Consider the following 26157-nt stretch of genomic DNA (forward strand, 5'->3'; position numbering starts at 1 on the left):
TCAAGTCACTCTGTGGTCAGCAGGATTGTAGTCTGGATCATCCACCTCATCCTGTAGCTCCAAATCATTCATTTCCTGGACCAACGGCTCATCTACCTCCACGCTGTATATTACATGTGTCAAGATTATGATCTGTTTCAAACAGCTGTTTCCCACTTAATTTAGTTTTTCCTGCTTGTTCTTTTTAATTCATTTCTTTTTAACTTCCAAGAGTTCTGCATCAAACTTGGCCTTCCAACTTAAGAAATTCTTAATGGTAACAGGAGTGTCATCAAATAATTCCTTTTCTGCTTCTGCTTCTTTTGTTTCTTTTCTCCTTCTCTTCCAGTTTTTATTCGATCTACCATTTCACTTAAATTTTCTTGCACAGCTGTAACTAAAGTAAAGATCATCACCATACCAAGGTTTTCTCTGTTTGTAATGCTAATAATTTTTAAATGTCTGAGACATCGTTATCTTCTAGGTTTTCCTGGGAGAGTATTTCCTAGAGGGGAGCTTCATCTGGGTGCTTTTCCCTATATGTAAACTTGAGGATAGTCTGGACAGTTTCATCATTTTTTCCAGCCTCAGATGTCACAGTAATGGTGAAGTTGGTTGGGTTTTCTGATAATATTTAGCTAAAACACTACTGAAGGAGAAAGTGGTATCAGGAGAGTTCATTTCTATTTTGGAAGACCAGTTGTTAGGAGGGTTGGATCAATGTATAATCAAGCTCTGAAGGAGTCAGGATAGATGGACTCCAGAGCCTCCAGTTGCTCTGTTCCTCTTGATAATCTGTCACTGTGGCCCTCACTGCTGCCCATGGATTGTGCAGACACCCAGCCTGCCAGGCAGGCACAGGTGCAAAGTCCCTAGCTGGGAGACCTGGGGCCCAAAGCCAGGCCAGGCCTGCTGAGCAACGTATGGTTATTTTTTAAGGTAAAATTTATATACAATGAAATACACAAATCTTAAATGTACCATTTGATGAATTTTGACAAATGTCATCCCATGAGTTTCAATATATAGTATACTCTCTGTCATTCAGTTCTTGTGCTTTCTAATTTTCACTATGATTTCTTCTTTGATCTATCAGTTTTTATTTTGTTAATGACTGATTTCTTTATACAGTCAATACAATAGTAGGCTTATACTGATGAAAAAACAGATGCAATCACTACGTGGGTATATCCATCTGAGTTTAGTTATTTGAAGGATACAGGAGGATGTCAGCACAAGCAGGAAGCATAGCATATACATCAATTCTAACAACTTCCTGGACAGAAGGAAGAGTGGGTTTCCAGACCCCCAAATCCTAATAGATATGGTTGCCAGATTTAGTAAATAAAAATACAGTATTTTATCTGATAATCCTACAAACAAGAAACAACAATTCTAGATAATAACTCTTAAATGAGTGAACATCATATCATTCTTTCTGGATGGCTAACTGCCCCTCTCCTGGCCCAGCGTAATGTGTGCAAGGCTGGAGTCATTGCACACTGGAGCTAGTCTGGATATGCGCCAGCAATTCCATCATCTATGCCAGCTGCCCTCGTTAATATCAGACTTAAAAAATATACAACAGGATTAAGCAGTTGAGTCAAGTATAGTATGTACACAGGCATGAACACAGATTAATGTTAAAAATATAGTGGACATAGTCAACCTCCACCTACATCTTCAGCTCCCTTTCTCACTTTTCTTCTTTTTCTCTGCCCTCCAGTCACACTGGCCTTCTGTGTGGTCCTTGAAATCACTATGGTTTCTCCTGCCACAGGACCTTTGCATATGGCAGAGCTTCCCAAACCTTATGTCAGGAATGGGTTACAGGTGTGTCAAGAAATGATTCCTCTCAGCCCTGGAGCGAGGATGCGTGGAGACTGGGTAGGTGGTTGGAGTGGACAGAGCCAAAGACAATGAAAAAGGTAAATGTAGGGAAACACTGGATAGGGGGTTCCCTCTGCCTAGAAGGCTTTACTCTCCACTTTTACCTCCTACTTACCTTCAGATCTCAGTCAAACATCACTTCTCAGGGAAACCCCCCTAACCCCTCTGACCATGTCAGATCTCCTTACTATATGTTCTCAGGCCATCCTGTGCCCTTTCTTCATTGTACTTATCACAGTTGTAATTTTATATTTATTTATGTCTTCTCAGCTTGACCTTCAGTTTTATGAGAGCAGGGACTGTGTATTCATATAGTTGTTGCATCTAGCGATAGTCTGTTCTTTTTCATTATTATAAAGTATACCACTGTATGAATCTACTATAATGTATTCATCCTACAGCTGAAATTTTTACTTTTATAAATAATGCCGCGAGAACATTTTTGTATATCTTTTTTATCGTGGTAAAACATACATAATATTTACCTTTTTAACCATTTTTAAGTGTACAATTCAGTGGCATTAAGTACATTCACAATGTTGTACAACTATCACCACTATCCATTTCCAGAACTTTTTCTGTACCTATCTTTTTGATGCACATATGTGCATGTTTCTGATGAGCATACATTTAGGAAATGCTGGATCATAGTGTATATATTCAACTTTAAAAAATATTGCCGAACAGTTTTCCAAAGTGGTTGTAATAATTTACATGCCCACCAGCCCTGTATGACAGTTCCCATGGCTCTATGCCCTTGCTTACACCTGGTACTAGCGATCATTTAAATTTTAATTATTCTAGTAAATATGTAGCGTATATTTTTCCATTTCTCTGATAACTAAGACAGTATAGCACCTTATCACATACTTAATGGTCATTTAGACAATAAAAAGGGCTAAAGAAACAGAGAGAAGACAAAACTATAACTTATGAAATTTGAAGCTCAAGTAGTATTATTTCTGTGCTAGCAAGCAATTTACGTTTCTAAACATATGTCTCTCATTGATCAAATTCTACCCCACAGGGCAGTATCTCTCTCACACTTCCACATTGCACATATGAATATATGTCTTGAAAAACAAACAAAACCCTTTATTGTCACTTTAGTGGGGTTTACGGACTTAATAGTGACAAACGTATGGATTGAATCCACCATGTTTAACATAATATCATATTTTCTAATTGGTTATTACTGGTGTATAGGGTATCACACTACTGCCATTCCACTCACCGAGCAGGGAGTGCCTAGGCTCAATTCTCATCTAAAGACTGTCAACATTTTTGTCCCACCCTCTCGGCACACAGCTTTCCATAAGGCTATAGCCCCAAGCAGACGGTTGGCAATAGTTTTGTTCGAATGCATGTAGGGGCAGGGGTGTCCTTGGCTTCAAGCTGAAAACCTGGCCCTTGTCCCCTACCTCCTAGGAGGCACTTATATCTCCATCTACAGGAGCCAAATCTCTGACTGCTACCCTTGCTTCCAGACTTCTTTCAAAGCCCGGGGGGTCTGTGGCTTCAGCAAATTCACAGGGGTGTTCATGTTTTAAAGCTTAGATTTCTTTACCCTTTTCAAGTTTTATCTGTCATTGCTCTATGTCTGCTACATGGTGTGTGTGTGTGTGTGTGTGTGTGTGTGTGTGTGTGTGTGTGTCTGTCTGTGAAAGCCTTAAGCCATTTCACCATTTTCATCAGCCTAGTAAGAGTTTCTTGAATTGATGACAGACAAGAGTTGTGACAGGATGTTTAATTAGATTCTCCCTGTTGTCTGTGGAGTTTCAGCAAAGGCCTCAAAAGCAGAAAGCAAAGAATAGATGCCAGGTAACCTTTCCCCCCATCCACCTCAAAGGGAGATGGGAAGAGATTGTGAACCAGTCTGCCAGCATTACTAATTATCCACACTGAGTCAATACAAGAGAATGAGAATTGTGTTGGGTAGTTACCTGTGAGCTCTATATTTCCTCTCTCGACATTCTAGGGAGGGGGAGAGGTTTTTCCCTTTGCCTAAAGCCAAGTGAGATAGAGGCCTCCACTAGCACCTCTCAGAATGTTTGGCTTATATCTCCTGGGGTTTGGAAGTCCATAGGGACTAATGTTCTAACTCCCACCTGAGGAAGTCCAGATGCAAGGTGCTGGCTGACCAGCTTCCCTGGGATGGTGAGTAAGGTGGGTGGCATGGAGAGCGAGCTGCACTGCCCTTGCCAGCAAGGCAAAGACGCATGAGTTGTCCTGTGGGCCAAGTGTACCTAGAAGGAAACCAACTTGGAGTCATTTAAAAAGGGTCCTTCCCATGAGGGATACCCAGAGAGGAAAGGGACCTCAGGAGAATATGTTCTACGTGGGATGAACCTCCAGAAGGCCAAGAAGTTGGGGGGAGAGGAGTCATAGGCAGTCAACCAGAGGAGAGGCATTGCCTAGGTCCCAGCAAGAGAGTCATAAAAAAGCCCACAAAGGTGACACACACAAGAGAGAAAGAGCCAACATTTGTGAGTCCTCCACGTCCATAGGGAACCAACTTCCGAAGATAATAGTATCCTGCACCAATTGGAAAAAACTGTGCCCCTTTCCCCTAATACCTTCTTCTCCTCACCAAACCCTGGGGGAGAGGGGTTCATAAATAGCAGCTGGCCAGCAGGAGAGGAGGAGTAAACTCTGAGCAGTAAAGGCAGGGATGTGGAGAAGCTCGGCACACCTTCCTTTATCACAGCAAGCGTCACACCTGAAGCAGGCAAGAGATGGGGGAAGGGAGATCCTTTAGCTTGAATGAAGTTTAGAGTTGAGTTATGTTTAGGGCAGGTGTGAAGGGGAAGCAAGACAGTTTTCCAATTATATACCATGGAGTCCAGCTCCCTTGATAAAAAGTTATTGAATATTAGAGAAGGATTGAGGAGGAAAAGTTGATACAGAGTATAACTAACCCTGATTTAGAATGTATGTACTTCAAGTATCTATATATACCTATTCACATTTTCTTCATAGTTACTTAGATCCCACCAAAAGCATGGGTAACCAAAACTCATATACAGGTTAATAAAGACAGGGTATACACCTCTGGCAGAGTTTTAATTGGTACTCTGCTCTACACAGTCACTCAGGACCCAGGCTGACAGGCTGCACCATCTGGAACACGTAGCTTCCTCTGTTGCCACAGCAAGAGAAGAAAGAGCATCTTATAACTCCTCTTTCCTGATTGCCTGGAAGTGATACAAGGTGCTTCCATTCACAGCTTGTAGTGATTAGAAATAGTCATAAGACTCCCCTTTCTGAAATGGGGAAGGAAGCGTTGTCCTGGTGCCCAGCATGAGAGGAGCCCCAGATATCGGTGAGCCCTGGTAATGTCTCCTAGATCTCCTAATCCCACCAACCCAGAGATGACTAAAATCAACTTCCATGACATTTTACATGGCGGCTTCACTTACAGAGGCTGTCACCCTTCTCTGACAGGGCTTTTATGCTGCTGAGCTGGTGTATCCGAATCTCTGATTGCAGGTCTCTGCTGCACAGGACACATTATGAAATACGTTTTTAGACTGTTTGGAAACCTTGTACATAACTCATATTCTCTGGTTAAGAGCTATCACTTTCTCAGATTGCTTTACTTTCTTTTACTTTTACCATCAATCCTGGCAGTTTTCTTTTCACAAAGAAATCACATTAAAAATTTTTTTCTTTACTGTCAAATTACACAGTCAAAAGAAAACAACGGAATTGGATTGAGGTGTGGATAATGGGCATTTAGCAGTGTTCATTCATTAGCTGATAACTCATTTCCTCACGATGACTTCCCAGTATACAGATAATCCCAATTTATGTTTCAAATAAAATTGGCTATCCATCTGTAAAAAATAATCTCAGATCTTAATTTAATGGATTATGTGAGGATTCACACAAAAAACTCCTTGTAAACTGAATATGGGTTAACAAAATATATGGAAGAATATATTAAGAAACTTGACGCGACAGCCTTAAGCGACAAAATCCAAAAGTCAGGAATTGGTAATTCAAATGCCTGTAGGGAGCAAGCAAGTAATGTTGAGTGAAGAAAGCTGAGTGTGAGACCAATCAAATTGTAAACAATTTATTTTTACTGAGCTACGACATAAGCAAAAGCCATTATACAAACATGTGACATTGGATACTTTTTAAATTTAGTATGAAAAAATGTAAATTAGGAAATGGAAATCTTGGGGAATTCCCTGGAGGTCCAGTGGTTAGGACTCCGTGCTTTCACTGCCAGGCCGGGGTTCAATCCCTGGTCTGGGAACTAAGATTCTGCAAGCTCAGAAGAGAGGCCAAAAAAAAAAAGAAAAAGAAAATGGAAACTTTTTATAATTAATTTTTTCTTTGTCCTGCCTTTGCTTTGCAATCCGAAACCTGATTTTCATACCAATTTCGGGTTTTGTGTTTCTAGTTGATATATGAAAACTGTCAAGCCATTACTTTATTTTGAAGAGTTTCACTTGTCAGGGTCAACTTTTTTTTTTTTCAGGTTTTGACCATTGTTTTTCTTCTTTTACGTGTTGTCTTTCTTTGACTTTTGTACTTAGCATGCAGGACCCTGAGACTGGGGACTACGACTACAGCCAGGCGTCCAGGAAAATTCTAGTCACAGACTGGGGGTTCCAAATCGCTCGCAAAAACTATCCAGGCCTCCAATCTGTCACGATGTGGACCCCTAGCGGTGAGTGACCTTCCCCGTAAGTATTCTGGGTTAGACAGCGACAATTCTACTCGGATGCCTGCTTTGAGTTTGATTCTCGCTCCCGAATCCGCCCCCATTCCGCACTACCCCATCCTCAATTTCAACCTCTAAGAAAACAGGCAAACTGGAAAGTAAACTAACTGTTGGCCGTCGTACGGCTTCTATGGGATCCGGGACTTCTTTGGTCGCTCTTGCCGAGGTGCGTAACTTCCAACATAACCAAACGCTTTGCGGGTTATTTATATTCCCATCATTTATAACCATTTATTGTCCCCACGTAAATTAATACGGTTGGGGGTAGGGAAAAGGCAAAGATGCTTCCGCCCCCTCGAAGCCCGCAGCGTCCCAAGGCCTCGAGCATCCCCGGAAGACCCGGCTCCACTCCCGCTAATCCCTTCCCTTCCGGCAGGCCCAACCAGCGCGGAGCTCTCGGGGTCACGTGGTCGCCGGGGGAGGGGAAGTGGGCGGCTCGGCGGCCGCCATCTTGCCGGCTTGGAGGCGGAGCGTGAGGAGAGCAGGTCGCGCGCTTTCCCGCGCCTTCCCTCGCCCAGCCCCGCGCCGCCCTCCGTGCTCCTCCCCACTTCTGGCTCCTGTGGCCGCTCCCTGAGTGGAGGAGCGGGGAGCCCCGGAGGGCGGGGGGGGGTGTGTCGGGCGCGTGCTCGCGCCCTCCAACCGCCAGCCGCGGCCGCGGAGGCGCGCTCGGCCGGGCCCCAGGGGCGGCGCGGGGCGGAGGGGAGGGGGCTGCTCCGGGTGCGGGGGCGGTGCGCGGCGGCCGTGGCGGCCCGGGCTGCAGCTGCGGCGGCGCGCTGGGGCCCCGCGTCCAGGGCGCCCCCGGTCAGAGCTGCCGCCGTGGCCGCGGCTGCCGGAGCCATGTACCGCAGCGGCTCCCGCTCCTCCGTCTCTTCGCACCGGCCTAAAGAGAGCGGCGGGGGCGGCCCGCGCACCGGCCGCAGCTCCGGCTCCTCCTCAGGCCCGTCTCGCCGCACCTCGCCGCCGTCCTCCGGCTCCTCCTCGTCGCGGACGCCGGCTCGCCGACCCCGCTCGCCCTCAGGGCACCGCGGCCGCCGGGCCTCGCCGTCCCCTCCGCGGGGTCGCCGCGGCTCCCCGTCTCCGCCCCGCGGCCGCCGGGCCTCGCCGTCCCCGCCGCGGGGTCGTCGCCTCTCCCCGTCCCCGCTGCGGGCCCGTCGCGGCTCCCCGTCTCCGCCGCCGCCGCGGGGCCGACGACTCTTCCCGCCGGGCTCGGTCGGTTTCCGAGGGAGCAGCCGGGGGGAGTCTCGCGCCGACTTCGCCCGGGACGGCCGCGGAGACCATCCAGGCGACAGCGGCAGCCGGGTAATCCCACCCCTCGACCCGGACTCCCTTCCTACTGCAGTCCTCTCGCCCGGGGTTCCCGCTTCCAGAAACGCCCTCAGCCCGGTCGACCCGAGGCCTCCAGGCCGGGGTCCCCACATCGAAGGCCATCCGTTCCCCCCGGCCCCCTCAGTGACGCCCAAACCAGGAGGTTCCCGGTCAGCCCCTGGAGCTTCATTTGCACAATAACGGACTCGGGACGCGCCCGGGCGCCGGGTCGGGAGGCAGTGCTGCATTTCCTGGCAATAGGTTGATTCTCTCACTCTGGGTGAGGTGTGGAAAAGTTTGTCGGGGCAAGGGGAATCTCCTCCAAGCCGTGTGCCTGGTACTTTTTCAGTAGTTGGTGTCCTCAGAGTTCCGTGGTTTTGTATCCCCCTAGACCTGAGCTGCGCCCTGGATCTTGGAATGGCTGAAATGTCTTTGTGGCGAGTTAGGGTGGCTTACACAGTTCCAGGGTAGACACCGAGAGTGTAAACTGTTAGCTCTCTAAGATAGAGCTGCGTCTCCGAAATCGAAGTGTGGGTACCCACAGTCATTGTAATAGCTGCTGCCACTTACCTAGTTATGTGGCAGGAATGATGCTTAGCCCTTCACTTTACACGTTCTCTTTGAACATTAACGACCGTTTGAGGTGAGGGTTTCTTCTTATCTAACAACTGAGGAACTCAAAGAGGTTTAAGTAACTTGATCAAGGCCACGCAGCTAAGAAGTGGTGGAGTGTGATTCAGTTCATCTCTGCCTGGTTCCCAACACCCTGATTTTAACTGTTGTGTTTCCCTGCTAAAGGGACAGAGCATGAGATTAAGAAGTTTAGTTTAGACGTAATATTGACTTCTCACCATAACCACCTTGCTAGTAGAGCCTCCTGGCAGAATCTAGTGTTTTGGAATTTGTTTTTATTATCAGTTCACCAATCTTTAAAAAAAAAACAACAAAAAAACCACCCCGTGACAAAGTTTCTGTCTTACTGAGTGGCTCTCTAACAGTATCTGGGTACTCTGGTCATAGATGAGTTGACTTGTCACTGTGTTAAGATTTTCATAGCTGAGCATGTATAGTCTGAATGTTAGTCACTACAGAGAAAGTAAGGAAGACAGAAAACTACTAGTTTGTATAACCTCCCCTTTCTTCTCCAACGCAAAACCTATTTGCTCCAGTCTTTTCTGTCTCAGTAAATGACATCACCCATTGCTCAGCCAGAAACAGTGATCATCTCCCTTCTCCCAATCCGTAAGAATAACTTCATCTATCTAACCTGTCAGCTCTACCTCCAAAATACATCCTCCAAACTGTCCTCCTGCTGCCATCACTCTAGTCTAAACCCTATTACCTCTTGCCCAGGTTATTACATTAGGCTCCTTTACACTCTTGTTACCATCCAGTTTTTTCTGTACCCAGCAATCAAAATGATTTTTAAAGACCTTCATTTTATACATTTGAGAAGTATTTATTGAACATTTACCATGCTGTTCTGGGCACTGGGGATACAATACTGAACAAACCAGTCAAAAACCCCTGCCCTCATAGAACTTATATTGTAACAGTGGGATTCAGATAATAAATAAGATAGAGAAGTAAAAAGTCTTGGCATGTTAAATATGATTAAGTGCTAAGAGAAAAAGAAAACAGAAGGGAGTTATAATTTTTGATAGGGTAGCCAGAGAAGGCCTTCTGGGAAGGTGACTTTTTAATAAAGACCTGAAGAAGATGAGGGTTGTGAACAATGTGAGCATCTGGAGGAAGTAGTGTAGTTAGATCATATCACTCCCCTGCTTGAAACCCTTCTGTGGCTTGCTATACTACGAATAAAATCCAAGTTCCCTAACTGTGGCTTCTGACTATCTTCTCCTATCACTTTGCTGCAATCACACTGGCCACCTTTCTGTTGCCCAAAACATGCTAAGCGCATTACAGAGCATGTTCTTTTTGCCTGAACATGCTCTTTTGCATCTTGCATCTGTTCTTTGCAAGGCTGACGTCTCATCATTCAGGCTTCAAATTAAATAGTATCACCTCAGAAAGCCTTCTCTAACCAGCTTATCTGAAATAGCTCCTTTTCCCCAATCTCTTTCATGTTATTGTGTTTTAATGACTTTATAGCACTTTATAGTGCTATCAGAAGTACTTTTTTTTTTTTTTTAACCTGTTTTGGGCTTGCCTCCTTTACTGGAAATGTATAGGTTCTGGGAGCAGGCTTAATTCACTCCTCTAGCCCCATGCCTGGTACCAGGAAATTAAAGAATACGAGGTCACTGATTAGGAGGGTTGGAAGCACGGACTTTCATCTAAGAAAAATGATAATTTTTTTTAAAGTCCTTTACTTTTGGAGTAGAATCTTACCATAGCCATTTCACACCTTGTAGGACCACAACTTTTTGACTAGGGAGGAGAACATTTTTGAGTGTAGAGATATCTTGACCTTATTGACTATTGTGTTATTTTTTACTTTTGTAGAGACGCTCTCCTGGTCTGCGTTCTGACTCTTCTTTGGAACAGAGCTTAAGGATCACTGTTGGCAATGACCACTTCTGTGTTGGCATACCAGAACGGCGGCGGCTTAGTGATCGACTGGGGTCACCAGTGGATAATCTGGAGGATGTGGACAGGTAGGCTTCATCAGAGACAGGGCACACCATAGTAGTGCTTGAAGGTAGAAATGTTGCTGTTTTCTGAATGGTGTATTTGAAAGGGTGGTGACAGCACTGAAGTTATACCCTACATCCAGTACAAAGTATAACATTGGAAAAGGCTTTCTCAGTGGGGTAGACTCTGAAAGAATTATGTAGGACTCCCCTGGTGGTGCAGTGGTTAAGAATCCGCCTACCAATGCAGGGGACACGGGTTCGAGCCCTGGTCCGGGAAGATCCCACATGCTGCGGAGCAACTAAGCCCGTGTGCCACAATGACTGAGCCTGTGCTCTAGAGCCCGCGAGCCACAACTACTGAGCCCACGTGCTCCAACTGCTGAAGTCTGCGCGCCTAGAGCCCGTGCTCCGCAACAAGAGAAGCCACCGCGATGAGAAGCCTGCGCACCGCAACAGAGTAGCCCCCCCATCGACGCAACCGGAGAAAACCCGCGAGCAGCAACGAAGACCCAGCGCAGCCAAAAATAAATAAATTAATTAATTAATTAAAAAGAAAAGGTTTAGCTAAATTCATGTCATATATATATATATATATACATATATATATGAAACATATACACATTAATAGAAAGTGAGAAATCTTTTAAAATGTGTGTTTTCTTTTTTATATTTTCTTGGCCGCGTCGTGTGGCATGTGGGATCTTAGTTTCCCCGACCAAGGATCGAACCCGTGCCCCTTGCATTGGAAGCGCAGAGTCTTAACCACTGGACCACCAGGGAAGTCCCTAAAATGTTTAATTTCAGTTACTACTTTACAACCACTGAGGGCTGAGGAAGGGCATTTAATACTGCATAGTATTAAATGTAGATCTCAGGTACTAGGAACTTAGGTATATCTGGGAAGTAAATAATCACATTAGGTGTTTTTCACCTCATAAAAGTAAAAGAGTAAGGATAGGAGTGCAGGGAAGGCACTCTTTCTGAGAGCTGAGAACCATGTCTATTAGTGGTCTCTGCCCAGTACACTAGGAGTTTTCACAAATGTTTAGCAGTAGCAATAAATCAATATAATGTTCTTTCAAACTGAGATTGTCCATGCAGTAGTGCACAGAGTATAGGCAGGCAGGTTGGGGACAGCTGGGCAGGAAATCTGAGGACCACTGCTGCCCTTTGGTAATATTTACTTCAAAGCTTCAGTGGCTATTCAATGTAGTGGAGCAAGGCGGGACAGTCATATAATACTGAAACTTCTGAGTTTCAAGGTGTGTGACTATTAATTGAGGCAGCAGCCCTTGCATTTCTGGCTGCTTCTATTTTGGGAGATGATTGAGTAGGCAGTCCGAGTAGGTGGTGCGTGGTGTGATTCTCTTCCTTCCTTGCTGAGGTTTTGAGGTAACTTTAGCATTTCCTCTTGTTAGTTCTGGGGTGTCACCTCCCTTTTCCATAAACTTTGTTATGCATGTGTGCTTCAGATAGCCAATTGTCTGTTTAAGTTATAAAAATTAAAAATTTCCTCTTAGGATGTTTGAGGTAGTAATCTTCTTTCACGAATCTTGTTTCAGAGAGACAAATTTATTTTAGAGAAAGTGAGATTAAGGTTCTAAAAGGAGGTCCCAGGCCATTCTTTAGACTTTTTGCCCCCAGCACTCTTGCTCAATATAGTTTGTGTGGATAATTACTGTCGGCTAAAACCAGGCCATAGGAATGTTGGCATTCTCAAGATGTCTTCCTGACTGTGAGTCCAGTGTTCAGTTAATGAAATGAGCCATTTCCATCCTTTGTATGTAGGTGTGTGTTTATTTTTTTCCTGAGACCCTGTATTCTTTCTCTTCCCGTATTGAATTTGTTAAATTTTAATACCTGGTTTGGGTTATAGCCAAATCAAGGGTTGTCAGTCTCCTCACCATGGCAGCTCTGTGCGTAGGATTGTAACTTATTCTGAAAAGGGAACGTGAACATGTTGTATGAAGACTCTTAGCTTCTAAAAACTTGTGGATGTGAGGTTGATTTCCCTTGTTTATCAAAGTACTACACACATTATACATTCCATTCATGGAATTCTCCTAACTCCTCCTTACCCTGATGTAGGTTGAGGGAGTAGAATTTTTTCCCTCTGATTTGCCTTAGGGAACAGACAGAAGCAAACAGCTTTCTTCAGGCATTTTGGGGATTCAGCAGAGGAAAATAATGGGAAGTTTGGGTTCTGGAGGACCTTTTTTTTTCCTTATATACATTTTAAACAGCTTTATTTAGCCATAATTCACGTACCATACAATTCACTCATTTAGAGTGTACAGTTCAGTGACTTTTAGTATATTCATAGAGTTGTACATCTACCACTATGATCAATTTTATTTTTATTACCTTATCCTTAGCTATTAGTCTCACCGCCTGCCCCAAGCCTATTACTAATCCACTTTCTGTCTCTATAGATTTACCTGTTCTGGCCATTTCATAGAAATAGAATCATACAACGTGTGGTCCTTTGGTGACTGGCTTCTTTCACTTAACATAATGTTTTCAAGATTCATTCACGTTTTTTCATATAACAGCGCATCATTCCTTTTTTATTGCTGATAATAATTTCATTGTATGTGTTTTGTTTATTCATCAGTGATGGATGGATAACATTTTAGTTGTTTCTACTTTTTAGCTATTATGAATAATGCTGCTGTGAACATTGGTGTACAAACTTCTGTGGATGTATATTATATGTTTTTTTAATTTGTTTAATGGAATTTGTAAACACAGAAAAAGTAGAATAGTACACTGAGCCTCCATGTACCCATCACCTACATTGAACAATCAATTTTTTAAGTAGATTTTATTTTAGAAAAGAGTTGGACTTAACCAAAGCTTTCAGAGAGAGTTTGTCAGTGGACTATTCTGAGCTGCAGGGGATCGGGGCCCTTTTTAGGACTCACTTTTATTGCAGCCCGTTCTCTCTCTTATCCTTTGGGAGAACTGGGGAAGGAGGACGTGAGCTTCTAATCAACCTGATTTCTGCCTGTATTTACATGATAGCTCATTCTTTTAACTGTTTCTATTCCTTCTTTCATTGTTTTTTGCCTCCTTTTGCTGGAGATTGCAAGTTTAGAGTGAGTCTTTCTGAGAGCCATTTCATTATTTCTAGCTTCTTGATATTTAATGTTGGATTAGATCTTGGGCTAGTATGCTGCTTGGTGGAGACATGTAATAGTTCTGGTGAGGAGCAGAATGTGGGAGCATGGATGAACTTGCCACTACCCGTGGAGCCTGTGATTTTCCTCTACACTAATGTGTTCAGAGACTATGTATGGTAGATGGTGTTTTGGCAGTGGAGTGACTCAATTCATGGATGTTCCTCCCTAGAAATAGATGTCTTCGTGGCTGACAAACCTACAGAGTAAAATGTTTTACTCTAGTTATGTTTGATTTCGGAGATCATCCTTGGTCATTCTCATTCTTTCCTATTATTTCATAGTACATTGGGACCTCAAAATTCCCCAAATTCTTAGGGAGGAGGTGAATAACAGGAACCTCAATTCCCATAGGTGGCATGCTTATAGAGGAGGTGATAAAGTTTATCCTTTATAGTCTTTCATAAAGTTATTTATAGCTGTTACCCAGGTCTAAAACTGAACAAAGGCTGGGCTGGTGAATGAGAAAAAGCAACTCTTTCATGTTCTGCTTAGTCCCAGAAACTGGAAAACAACCATAAAAAAAAAAAACAAAGAAAAGTCATTTCTCAAAACTCACAAAAAAACAGAAGTAGCTACTAGCATGTAGAAGACAGCAATAATTACCATCCTCTGAACAGTAATTCACTCTGCAATGTGAGTGACATGTAAGTTTTTCAAAGTGGTATGCTTAAAGTGCTAGGGGATCTTTATTTCTATCTGTGATTTAAGTCAGAAACTTTTAGGGGGCAGTAGAAACTCTGACCATAGTGCCCAAAAAGATTAGGATATTGTGTGTGGTATAGAGATCTGCGCTAAAAGGACAGATGTCCCATCCTGTATTTTTACCTTCATGCCATAAAAGTCTAAGACCTTTTTATTTCTATAAAATAAAAATATATAGTGAGATAAACCATCACATACTCTTTTTCTGGGCCGAAGATTAGCAGAGTGCTTGTGGATATCCAGGCAAGGCAGGAAAGAGGGCAACAAAACAGGCTGTGAGGGAGTTTTATGGTTTTTAATATATGAGCCAGCAAAACAAAGCATTAGAGAACCTTCTAAAACTTATGAGAAAATCATGCCAATTGGATAGATCATTGGTTAAAAAATTTTTTTTCCCCACAGTGAAACTCTTTTTTTCCAAAGGAAATATTATATAGAATTTTATTATATAAACAGATAAAATTGGGACCAGTATGATTTCAGTGAGGTGGAAGGCCCAGAGCCATGCAGGCTCTTACCTCCTTCCTTTAGGCAGCTCCTGAGCACTCTTCAGAATCTCTGTGGAACACAGCTTGAAAATCATTGCTCTGAACTGGTGTTTCTCAAATTTTAAGGTGCATACAGATCACCTGGAGGGCTTGTTAAAATGCAGATTCTGATTCAGTAGGCCTGAGTGGAACCTGAGAACCTGCATTTCTAAAAAGTTCCTGGGTAATACTGATGTTGCTGATTGAGACCACAGTTTTAGTAGCAAAGAGCTAGAATTTAGCTAGTGTGAAGTTGGGTAACCCATGTCTTATTGTAGTCTGGTAGTGGTGTTTTTGCATCTCCCAGACCCTAGCATGATACTATGCATCCTCAAAGTCTAATCAAAGAGATTAGCCTAAGAATTCTGTCTAGGTACATTAGTAGTATCTTCCTTTGGTTAGAGTCTACAGCTGCTTGTGCCCTGGGGAAAGGGAGAAGAAGTATTCCATGTATATACATAGATTTGTTCTTGGACTTCATGATTATTGTCTTTTGTTCTAAGCATTCTACAGCCCCCTTGCCAGATGTCAGTCTCTTAGCCTTGTCTGGTCTTGCTCTTTCAAAGTCCATTATATTCAGTGATGCTTGTCTCTTTTCTCAGGGATGACCTGACTGATGATTCTGTCTTCACTCGAAGTTCCCAGTGCTCTCGAGGTCTTGAACGATATATTTCCCGGGAGGAGGCACCTCTCAGTCCCTTCTTGGGACAACTTGACGAGGACTACCGAGCAAGAGAAACTTTCCTGCATCGATCTGATTATAGTCCCCATGTCAGTTGTCATGATGAGCTGTTGCGGGGAACAGAACGGAATAGAGACAAACTCAAAGGCTCCTACTCTATACGACCTGAGGAAAGGAGCCGGGAGGCCAAACGGCCCCGTTATGATGACACAGAGAAGATACACAGCATGGGAGGTGATCACCCAAGTTTTACATCGGGGGCCCGCAACTATCGACAGCGTAGGCGGAGCCCGAGTCCTAGGTTTTTAGACCCTGAGTTTCGAGAGCTGGACCTTGCCAGGCGAAAACGAGAGGAAGAGGAGGAACGAAGTAGGAGCTTGAGTCAGGAACTGGTGGGAGTTGATGGTGGTGGCACTGGCTGTCCCATCCCTGGATTGTCAGGTGTCCTAACAGCATCGGAGCCAGGATATTCTTTACATCGGCCAGAGGAAGTATCTGTGATGCCCAAGAAGTCAATTCTGAAAAAGCGGATTGAGGTGGAAATGGAGCCTTCCATGCAGGTCTATGCTGCATTTCTTCTAGGGTCTCTTGCTAGTCCCTGTAATATTTTAAAGCCTAGTTACTTTCCTGGGGGCTGTGTCCCTAAGGTATCTTTGGAATATGTGTTGGACCAACATTGTTATGCCTATGAGCCGTACCTTCCAGGACTCTCCAAAGGAAACTGTAGGCTTCATAATGCAACAATAGACGGCTTCTATTGTCATGTATTAGGCTTTCTAAACAGACATTTTGGAGAGTATCTATTAAAGTTTTTTTTTTTCGCCTCTAAATTGGATAGTCCTTTAGGATCTTTGAATATGGGTTTCTTGGAAATGAAGCTTGAAGAGCAAAGGGAGGAGCTGAATTTTCCTCATCTCTCTTTAAAGAGAAGAAAAAATGTATGAGTGGTAGAACAGTAGACCAGAAATCAGATGATTCTGATTCTGGACCCGTCTCTACCACCAACTTGCTGTGTGATTTTTAAATAAGTCACCTAACCATTCTGGACCTTGATATTTTTTTCTCACTTATGAAAAGATGGTCAGGCATGAGCACTTGTTTTTACCTGTCCTTTTAGGAGCTAAATGTTTCTGAAGAAGTGCCTGAGGGCACTTAGGGACGTAAGGGAAGGCAATCAGTTAGGGTTAACAGAGTTTCCTGACCCTACTTCAACCAAAGTAGCTCTCTGCTTTTACGTTTTTTTTCTTTCAGGGATCCATAAAAAAGAAAGCAAGTAAGCTAGGGCATCTCTAAAGTCCTTTTGAATTCAAATTCCTTGATAAAGACTACAACAAATGGGCAAAAATGAAGACTCAATCTGCCTTCTTTTCTGTTTCCCCCTGTTACAGCAGAACCATCTGGAGAAACGGGAACCCAAATCTTGAACCAGGCTAAGGACCTCCCTTTCATCCACATTTATCTTTTCCCTATTAATTCAAGAAGAACAAAGTATTTAAGTATTTATCTCAGTTACTAGTTTTCTGAGATTCTACATAGAGGCTAATTCAGTTATGTTTGTCTTTGCAGCTTGAGAGTTTTTCCAGCAGTACCAGCTCCAGCCAGGATCACTCCCTTTACTCTGGACACTCATCTCTTCCACTAAGTGGTGCTATTGCTGCTTTTGCCTCAGAGGTTGAAAACAACAAGGGAACTATGGTAGAGACTACCCTGAAGGAATCTCAGGGCAACCTCTACCAATGGGGCCCCCTCCCTGGGATACCCAAAGACAGCAGTCCCCTCAGAGAGAAGTTTGGAAGTTTTCTGTGCCACAAGGAAAAATTGGATATGAAGGCTGAGGGACCAGAGCGACACACAGACTTCTTGCTTCCTCATGAGAGAGCTAGCCAGGATGGCAGTGGTTTCTCCTGCATTCTGAGCATGTTAGCAGATTCTACCAGTACACAGGAAAAGAGGCGACGTAGCTTCCCTGACATTGAGGATGAGGAGAAATTTCTCTATGGGGATGAAGAAGAGGATTTAAAGGCAGAATCTCCACCAAAGCCCCTTGGGGGCTCTGAAAGTGAAGTTATGAGGCAGAAGGGAAGCTCCCTACCCTCTTCAGCTCCAGCTGTAAAGCTAGAATCAAGAGAAGAGACCAGTCCAGAATATGCGAAGATTCATGACTTGCTCAAGACCATAGGGCTGGATATTGGAGTAGCAGAGATTAGTAAACTGGCTGCACGCACCCAGGAACGACTTCATGGGAAGAAGCCATCACGTTCCTCTGCTGACCGCCGTTCCTCTGTTGACCGGCACTTTTCAGCAGACCGCTGTTCCTCAGTTGACCGCCGTTTCTCAGCTGATCGGCGCTCTGCAGATCCTCACAGACTGGAGAGTGGAGAGGCACACCATAGCAATACCCACTCCCCAGAGGTATCCCATCCACACCCAGTCTCCCCTGTGGATCCTTACCTGCTCACAAAAAACAGCCCCCCGTTCCTAAAGTCTGACCATCCAATGGGTCATATTGCAGGACCTGAGGTGGTTGGCAGTGGGTTTCAGTCATCTGTTGCAGTCAGGTGCATGGTGCCATCAGCCCCATCTGCCCCAATTAGACTTCCACACCCTGCTTCTTTATCTCAGTTTCATATGCCAAGGGCCTCTCAGTTTGCTGCAGCTCGGATACCTCCAAACTACCAGGGACCTGCCATTCCCCCTGCTTCCTTTGATGCCTATAGGCACTACATGGCATATGCAGCCTCAAGGTGGCCCATGTACCCTGCCTCCCAACCTTCAAACCACCCTCTACCTGAACCACACAGGATAATGCCAGTTACCAAACAAGCTACCCGTAGCCGTCCCAATCTCCGTGTGATCCCCACTGTGACTCCTGATGAGCCCAAGCAGGAGGAGTCAGTGCTGGGCTCAATTCCTCCTGCCCAAGTGCCTGTCCATGTGTCCATCCCATCACTCATAAGATATAATCCGGAGAAGATCTCTGATGAGAAGAACCGTGCTTCCCAGAAACAGAAGGTGAATATTAGCTTTGGGCATCCTGTGCCTGAATCTTCTATTTTAACATAAATTTTTGTCTTTTAGAGGGAGCTGAAAATTTGCAAGGCCCAAGGCAGTCTTTAGAGACTGCTGTCTTACCATAATTTTTTCTTTTATGTTTTCTCATTTGGACTAAAGTCTGGCCATAGGTCCCACTGTGATTGCTAGACTTCTTTTTCCTTTTTTAAGTTTATTTCTCTATCTGAATTATCAGCCTTAGGATCCTATGGGTAGGAGCTGGGAACCTTGAAGTCTTTAATATGACCTTATCAGGGAGAGAGGAACCAAAATTGGGCTGGGTGAAAGAGAAATCAGGAAATCTATGTTCCATCCCAGTGAGTTTTGGATCTTTTTCCTGTAGTGATTATGGGGTTTAAAAACTAATAACTAGTTGTTGCTTGGTAATTAAACCAAGAAATAAGCTTTGCTTATTCTGGTTTAACTTAGAGTCCAGGAATAATATTTTTTTTTGATACTTTTTTTTTTAAAGTAGTTTTTATAGTGTCAAAAGTAGTTTTTATACTTTTTTTTAAAAAAGTAGTTTTTATACTGTTCATCGGGTTCCCAGGCTATAGAAAGGGAGCAGTGGCTGGGGTAAAGATATAATAATTCTAGATGCTTTAGAGCAGTAGGTAAAAATTATGTAGGGATGAGGAATACAGAATAGAAGAATTTTGAATAGAAAAATTAATATGTACTGTTAATTTTACAGGTCCTTAATAACTAAAAACTCACTTTGTTAAACAAGGTGACCTAAGGATGATAAAATTGTAATATGTGTAAATTTGGTTTGCTAATAAAATAATTAAGACCTGAGGAGAAAAGTAGAAAAGGCAAAATTGTAGGCCTAATCTCATTTTTTTTCCAGTTGAACAGAAATTTAGCTAATCCTTGAGAAGACAAAAAGCACCTCTTAATTTTCCATTGTACTTGGGTGCCCTGAACTTCAGTCTTTTGGGTTTTTTTTAAGTCTTTTGGGAAAGAGGAAGATAGGTTCCATACAACAAAACCTAAGACTGCAGAGACACTGTCTAGAGACTAGTGCTTTCCCTTTACTTTACCTTTAAAAACCTAGTACTTAAGTCAGGGCTGACAATACACAGATTTTTCACATGAGCTCCTTATATAGACAAGCCATATTTGTTTTTCCATTAGGTGATAGTAATACAGTTGAAAGATCAGGGGCTTTAGGGCATGCGTATCTGGATTTTAAATCATCTTACTATATGACCTTTTGGTATGTTACTTAGTCTTTTGCAACCTCAATTTTCTTACTGTGAAACATAATATCATGAATAAATAAGGTGATAGATGTAATGCAACTAACTAACACAGTGCTTCATCTGTAACACATATTAGTTCCCTTCTTTTTTTTTTTTTTTTTAGTTCCCTTCTTGATGGCTCCTTTTGGGCTCAGAACTACTATCTAATAGTGTAGTGCTTCCTGTACGAAAAAAGTACTTTCCGGTCAGTACAGTTCTGGAAAGGATAATTCTATTCTGGCACTTGGATTGGAGTGAAATATCACCTTCACTATAAAGTCAGAGCCTCTGTGTGCAGACATTTGGATTCTTGCATTCAGATATTATCTAGTGTGAAGGTTTATGGAAAAGAACAATAGAAAAGGGATGTTGGAGGCTAAAGGATCTCTTACCATTTTGTACTTTGCAGGTTATTGAAGAGAGGGAAAAGCTGAAGAGTGACCGGGAAGCTCGCCAGAAGAAGATGTACTATCTCAGGACTGAGTTGGAGCGGCTTCATAAACAACAAGGTATCAGACACTTCTTTGCATGACTGCCTTTTGTAACTTTAGTAGGAGACCCAAATGGAGAGCTTTGGGGATTCTCAGACAGGTTCATTGACACTGAAGCTTCACTTTCAAAAAATTTTTGATATAATTAGACTTATAGAAAAGTTGCATTAATAGTGTAAAGAATTCTCAGGTTCCATGATTATTAGCATTTTACTATATTTGCCTTATCCATTTTTCTCTCTCAATTGTGTTTGTGCATATGTGTATATAATTTTTCCTGAACTGTTTAAGAGTAAGTTGTAGATATGTATTCCTTTACTCCTAAACACTTAAGTGTGTGTCTTCTAACAACAAAGAATTCCCTTGCATAACCATAGTATGCTTATCAAAATTAGAAAATTAACAGTAATATACTAGTCTACTGATCTTACTCATATTTCATCAGTTGTCCCAATGATGTCCTGAAGCAAAAGAAAATGAAAGATTACACATTGCATTCAGTTGTCGTGTTCTTTTAGTCTCCTTTAATCTGTAGTAGTTCCCGAATCTCCAGAAGAGGTCACATATTTTGTAGAATGTCCTTTAATTTTGGTTTGTCTGATGTGTCCTTATGATTAAATTCAGGTTATGCATTTTTGGCAGGAACATCACAGAAGTGATGCTAAGTTCATATCAGGTGTTGATTTATCCCATACTGGTGTTGTCAACTTTGCTCATTTGGTTAAGGTGGCGTCTGCCAAGTTTCTCCACTGTAAGGTTACTATTTTACCCTTTTCAGTTAATAAGTATCTTATAGGGAAGATACTTTGAGACTATGTAAATATTCAGTTACTCCTCAAATTTTAGCCCACTAGTTTTAGCATTCATTGGTGATCCTTGCCCAAATCAGTTATTATTATGATGGTTGTTAAATAGTAATTTTGTAATTTCATCATTCCATCTTCGTTAATTAGTTGGCTTTCTACTATGAGGAGGAGCTTTCCACCCACACCTCCTCCCCCATTTATCTGTCCATTTATAACAGTATGAACTCATGGATTCTTAATAGGTTATAATATTTTACTATTATTATTTATCTTCATGCTCAAATTGCCCCAGATTTGGTCAGTAAGACCCCCTTTAAGTTGACTCCTGTGTCCATCATTTTTTGAGTACTTCCTTTTTCGCACAAAAAGATGCTCCATGATGCCTCTATTGATTCTACCTCTTCATCTATGCTTTTAGGAATTCACATACACACTAAGAACATAGCAAGGCTTCTATATTACAGCTTGGTAATAGCATGGAAGAGTAGAGAGTGGGAGAAGATATAATTTCTTCTGTTTGGATTCGGGCTGTTTAGGGATGAGAAACTTAGTTATTAATCCTGTGAGGATTAATTCATGAGGACCTGCAATTTGGAATAGGAGATAACATTAGGTGAGCTTGAGGCAAAACCTAAAACTCAATGGAGGTGTTGGTGAAGGGTCCTTAAATCAGATAAAGTCAAATATGTGACTGAATGTTTTTTGCCCTCTGAATAATTCTTTAGTTCTCTGAAGAGGACAGCCACGGGATTCATAGTTACACATGCACACAAACTTGTATATACCCTTTTAGGGATTCATGCAGTGCCTCCCTGAAACCTATCCATAGATCCTTAGCTAATAACCCCTACATAAGAAATAATGTAATCACTCAACCTTTACCTCCATAGGAGCTTCAACTAAACCAGCCCATGTGGAAGGCAAGTCTCACCTGCTTTTAGAATGTTTTATGGAGAAAGATTTTGTGACCATAAAGTCTTGAGAATTAGTACTTATGACTGAAAAATGACTTGTTAACTTTCCTTGTGCTTCTTTCTGTTGACATTTGACTACTCAGGGGAAATGCTGCGTAAGAAACGAAGGGAGAAGGATGGTCACAAAGACCCACTCCTGGTAGAGGTGAGTCGGCTTCAGGATAACATTATGAAGGACATTGCAGAACTTCGACAAGAGGCAGAAGAGGCAGAAAAAAAGCAGTCTGAACTGGACAAAGTGGCTCAGATCTTGGGAATTAACATTTTGGATAAATCTCAGAAGTCTTCAAATGACAGTAGGGAGCCTACAGAGAAGACTGGGAAAGCAGAAAAATCCAGGAGCCCAGAAAAAGTGTCATTGTCCTCAAACTCCTTTTCCAACAGCAAGGTAACAACTCAACTTTTCCATTTGTATTGTATCTTTTATTTCCATGGACTCCTAAAGAAGCCTTCTAACTAACCATTTTCTTAGCATCCTTTTCCAACCTGTTCTTACTCTTGCTAGAGTTATCTTTTTAAAGCATAGTTCAGATCATGGTATTCTCCTTTAGAATTTTCGCAGTTCCCCATTGCCCACAAAGTAGAATCCTGGGCCCTCCGTGTTCTAGTTCTAGCATTTACTCCTTAACTCACTCCAATTTGGCTTCTCGTTTTCTCGTAACTTGTAATGCCATTTTGTAGGTTCATGTTTAGCAACAAGGTCACCACTATGTTGTACAGCCTCAAATTCAGTTCTCAAATCAGTATTTGATATAGGGAACCATTGTCCCCTAAAAAAATGTTTCCTTCCCTTGGCTCCTGTCACATTTCTTTTCCTCCTATATGCTGGTTGCTCCTGTTTAATCTCCTGATCTTTAAATATTTTAGTTCTTCAGGGCTCAGTTCTAGCCTAATTCTCTAGAATTCTGCTTTCTACCTAGGTCATTTCATTCAGTCCTATGCTGAAATACCATACTGACAACTTTCAGTTTTATATTCTAGCTCAGGTGATTCTTCTAAGGTTCAAATCTGAGTGTCCAACAGACTACTCACTGTTTCCACTTCATTGTCTCATAAACACCTCAAAATCAATATATCCTAAAGTAAACTAAGATTGTGCTCAACCTCCCTCTAACTTTTTCTTCCTCTGTTGTTACCCATCTCAGTGAATGATACTACTATCCAACAGTTTTCATGCCAACAACCTGAAGAGCATTCTTAGTGCTTCCCCCTCCCAAACTGCTCCACACACCAAGTCAGTTACAGATTCTGCCAATTTTCCCTCTAAAGTAAATCTCAATTCCATTCATCTCATCATCTCTATTGCCATCCAAGTTCAAGCCACCTTCAGTTCTTGCTTGTGCTGCTACACTCTTAATTCTTTCTCCATATTCAGCTGGTGATTGAGATACTTCCTTGCCTACCTCTTCAGCCTCATTTCATGCCTCTTTTTTGCTTTGCTCTCTGTAATTTCGTTACTGGCATTTTCATTCCTTAAATGTTTCATTATTAATGTCTTTGTGTCTTCTCCTCCTTCTGGTTACCATGCGAAACCCACTCTTCTTATCCTGTCTTCTAACTAACTCATATTCATCTTCAGATTGCAGATTAAATTATTTCCCTGACTCCCTTCCTTCATTTTCCAGGTTGTTAAATTTTTAAATTTGCCTGATATACACTATCATAATACCTGACATTTTCCTTCTTAGCATTTATGGCAGTTGTAATTATATAATTACATGTGTTCCCCAGTTAGATTTTAAGGTTCAAGGGATCAGGGACCATATCTGTCTCATTCTCCTATATAGTCCCCAGTACATAGCTCAGTGCCTGGCACGTAGCAAATGGGTAGTGCTCAAGAAATATGACACTACACCTTATACTCCTGCCACCTTAGAATGCTTGCACTTTTCCAGATGTGCATTATGCTATTGTGCCTCTCTAATTTTGCATTAATAGTCCTCTTAGCCTGTCTCCCAACCCTACTCATCTACTAAGGTCCAACTTGAATACTACCACCTCCGTGAAGAATTCCTGAATTCCATACAGATTGAGTCAGCCCTTTTTTAGCACTCCCATAGTATATTACTTTGTTTCTTTATAAGATTTATTTCATTCTGTCTTATTGAAAACATGATTAAGATCATGCCTGTTCTCATGCCTGTGTCTTCCACTAAATGAGAGCTTCTTGAGAATAACAGAATATAACTTATTTATTTTTGTGTGTCCCATGGCATCTGGTATATCTAGTACATAGTAGACGGTCAGTTAATGTTGGGGGTTAGAGAAGAAGATATTCTGTGTTCTCTGTCAACCAAGCTCTAATTTTTTCATGTCTTCCTGGGAGAGTTCTCTTTCTCAACCAGGTAAGACTGTATTCTTATATCAGGATCACTGAGTTCAGGGCCTTTGATGGGAGAAGAGCTTGAAAGTTCTGACCCTTTGTAGCTGACTTACACATTGTTTGGGGTTCCATTTATGCACCAACCCCATGATAATCTATCATCTTGACTTGAGTGAGCCTTCATGCTCTCTGAAGCTAACAAGGATATGTTGCAATTGGATTTTCATTTCAGCAGTAAGGAATGTTCTCTCTACAAGCTCTGTTTCCTACCTGTCCTTGGTATTTCTTCTTTCTTTGCCTCTTTTTAAAATGCATAGTTGGTTTGAGATTTTCTTTCTCTTGAATAGGTCATTTCATAAAAATAAACACATACACACAATTCCACAGTTCCGTTCACCTAGACACAATTGTTACTAATACCTTGGTGTTTATTATTCCAAATTCCCTTCTTCTGTTCGTTCATTTAACAAATATTTCTTGATCTCCAAAAAAGTGCCAGACACTGTTCTAGATATGGGAAGTATATCAGGGAACTAAATAGACAAGGTCCTTATTCTAATGAAATGGGAGAAGATAGTCAATAAGTAAACAAGTGCAGGTTAGGTAATGACAAGTGCCTAAAAAAAGAAAACAGGATAAGGGATATAGAGTAGTTAGGGAAAGTCTTTTGGATAAGGTGACATTTGACATTCTGTGCCTATTTACATATCTGTATTGATTATTCAGATGTATTTTGTTACTTACTTTCCTAGTCTATCATGAACATCTTTCCATGTCAATAAATAGACTTTTATAATATCATTTTTAGCGACCTTATATTTGTTGTTGTATGGATACCAAAATTTATTTAACCAACCAAATCACCTGTAGTTGGACATAATTTCCTAAGGATAAATGTCAAGGAGTAGAATTGCTGGGTCAAGGGTATAAAGAATTTTGAGGTATGTAATGTGTATTCCTAGGTTATCTTCTGGAAAAATGGTGCCAGTTAGTACTCACCAGCAGTGTATGCATGTGCCCATCCCTTACCTGCTGGGTGCGATCTCTTTAGTGACTCTTGAATAGGACTCTAATAGGGAAAGATTATCTTTGAAGTCTTAATTGTTTCCCTTTCTCCATATTGTCTTCCTCTCCCCACCAGCCAGTATTCAGGGTGCCCAGTTCCCTGATCTTGTCTACTGTGGAACCTCATTCATACTTACCTTCTCTGTGTTCCAAAATTTACCTTTTGTCTGTGCCTCACTCCCCAATGTTATCCAAAATTCTCATTTCCTGAATTGTCTTATTCCCAGCTTGCTGACAAATGATTTCATATTAAAGTATTTTTTTTAATTAATTAATTTATTAATTTATTTATTTTTTGGCTGCGTTGGGTCTTTGTTGCTATGCGCGGGCCTTCTCTAGTTGAGGTGTGCGGGCTTCTCATTGCTGTGGTTTCTCTTGTTGCGGAGCACGGGCCCTAGGCGTGTGGGCTTCAGTAGTTGCGGCACACAAGGCCCAGTAGTTGTGGCTCACGGGCTCTAGAGCGCAGGCTCAGCAGCTGTGGCGCATGGGCCTAGCTGCTCTGCGACACGTGGGATCCTCCCGGACCAGGGCTCGAACCCGTGTCCCCTGTACTGGCAGGCAGACTCTTAACCACTGTGCCACCAGGGAGGCCTTAAAGTATTTA

The 26157-nt window shown here is 42.4% G+C and overlaps 1 protein-coding gene and 1 pseudogene across 5 annotated transcripts in view; one reads left to right on the plus strand and one right to left on the minus strand.

Moving 5' to 3' along the window:
* On the minus strand, nucleotides 1–7443 carry LOC133095699 (RWD domain-containing protein 1-like; annotated as a pseudogene).
* Nucleotides 7357–26157, plus strand: part of ZNF318 (zinc finger protein 318) — a 25959-nt gene continuing 7158 nt past the window's right edge. For all 5 annotated transcript variants that reach the window (XM_061196171.1, XM_061196169.1, XM_061196173.1 and 2 more), the window contains exons 1-6: nucleotides 7357–7903; nucleotides 10376–10527; nucleotides 15520–16159; nucleotides 17166–18611; nucleotides 20304–20403; nucleotides 22249–22553. In XM_061196171.1, coding sequence (XP_061052154.1) covers nucleotides 7442–7903; nucleotides 10376–10527; nucleotides 15520–16159; nucleotides 17166–18611; nucleotides 20304–20403; nucleotides 22249–22553 — 3105 coding nt within the window. In that variant the 5' untranslated portion in view covers nucleotides 7357–7441. The remainder of the gene's footprint in view (nucleotides 7904–10375; nucleotides 10528–15519; nucleotides 16160–17165; nucleotides 18612–20303; nucleotides 20404–22248; nucleotides 22554–26157) is intronic.

The sequence above is a fragment of the Eubalaena glacialis genome, chromosome 7, assembly GCF_028564815.1.
Source record: "Eubalaena glacialis isolate mEubGla1 chromosome 7, mEubGla1.1.hap2.+ XY, whole genome shotgun sequence".
Taxonomy (NCBI): Eukaryota; Metazoa; Chordata; class Mammalia; order Artiodactyla; family Balaenidae; genus Eubalaena; species Eubalaena glacialis.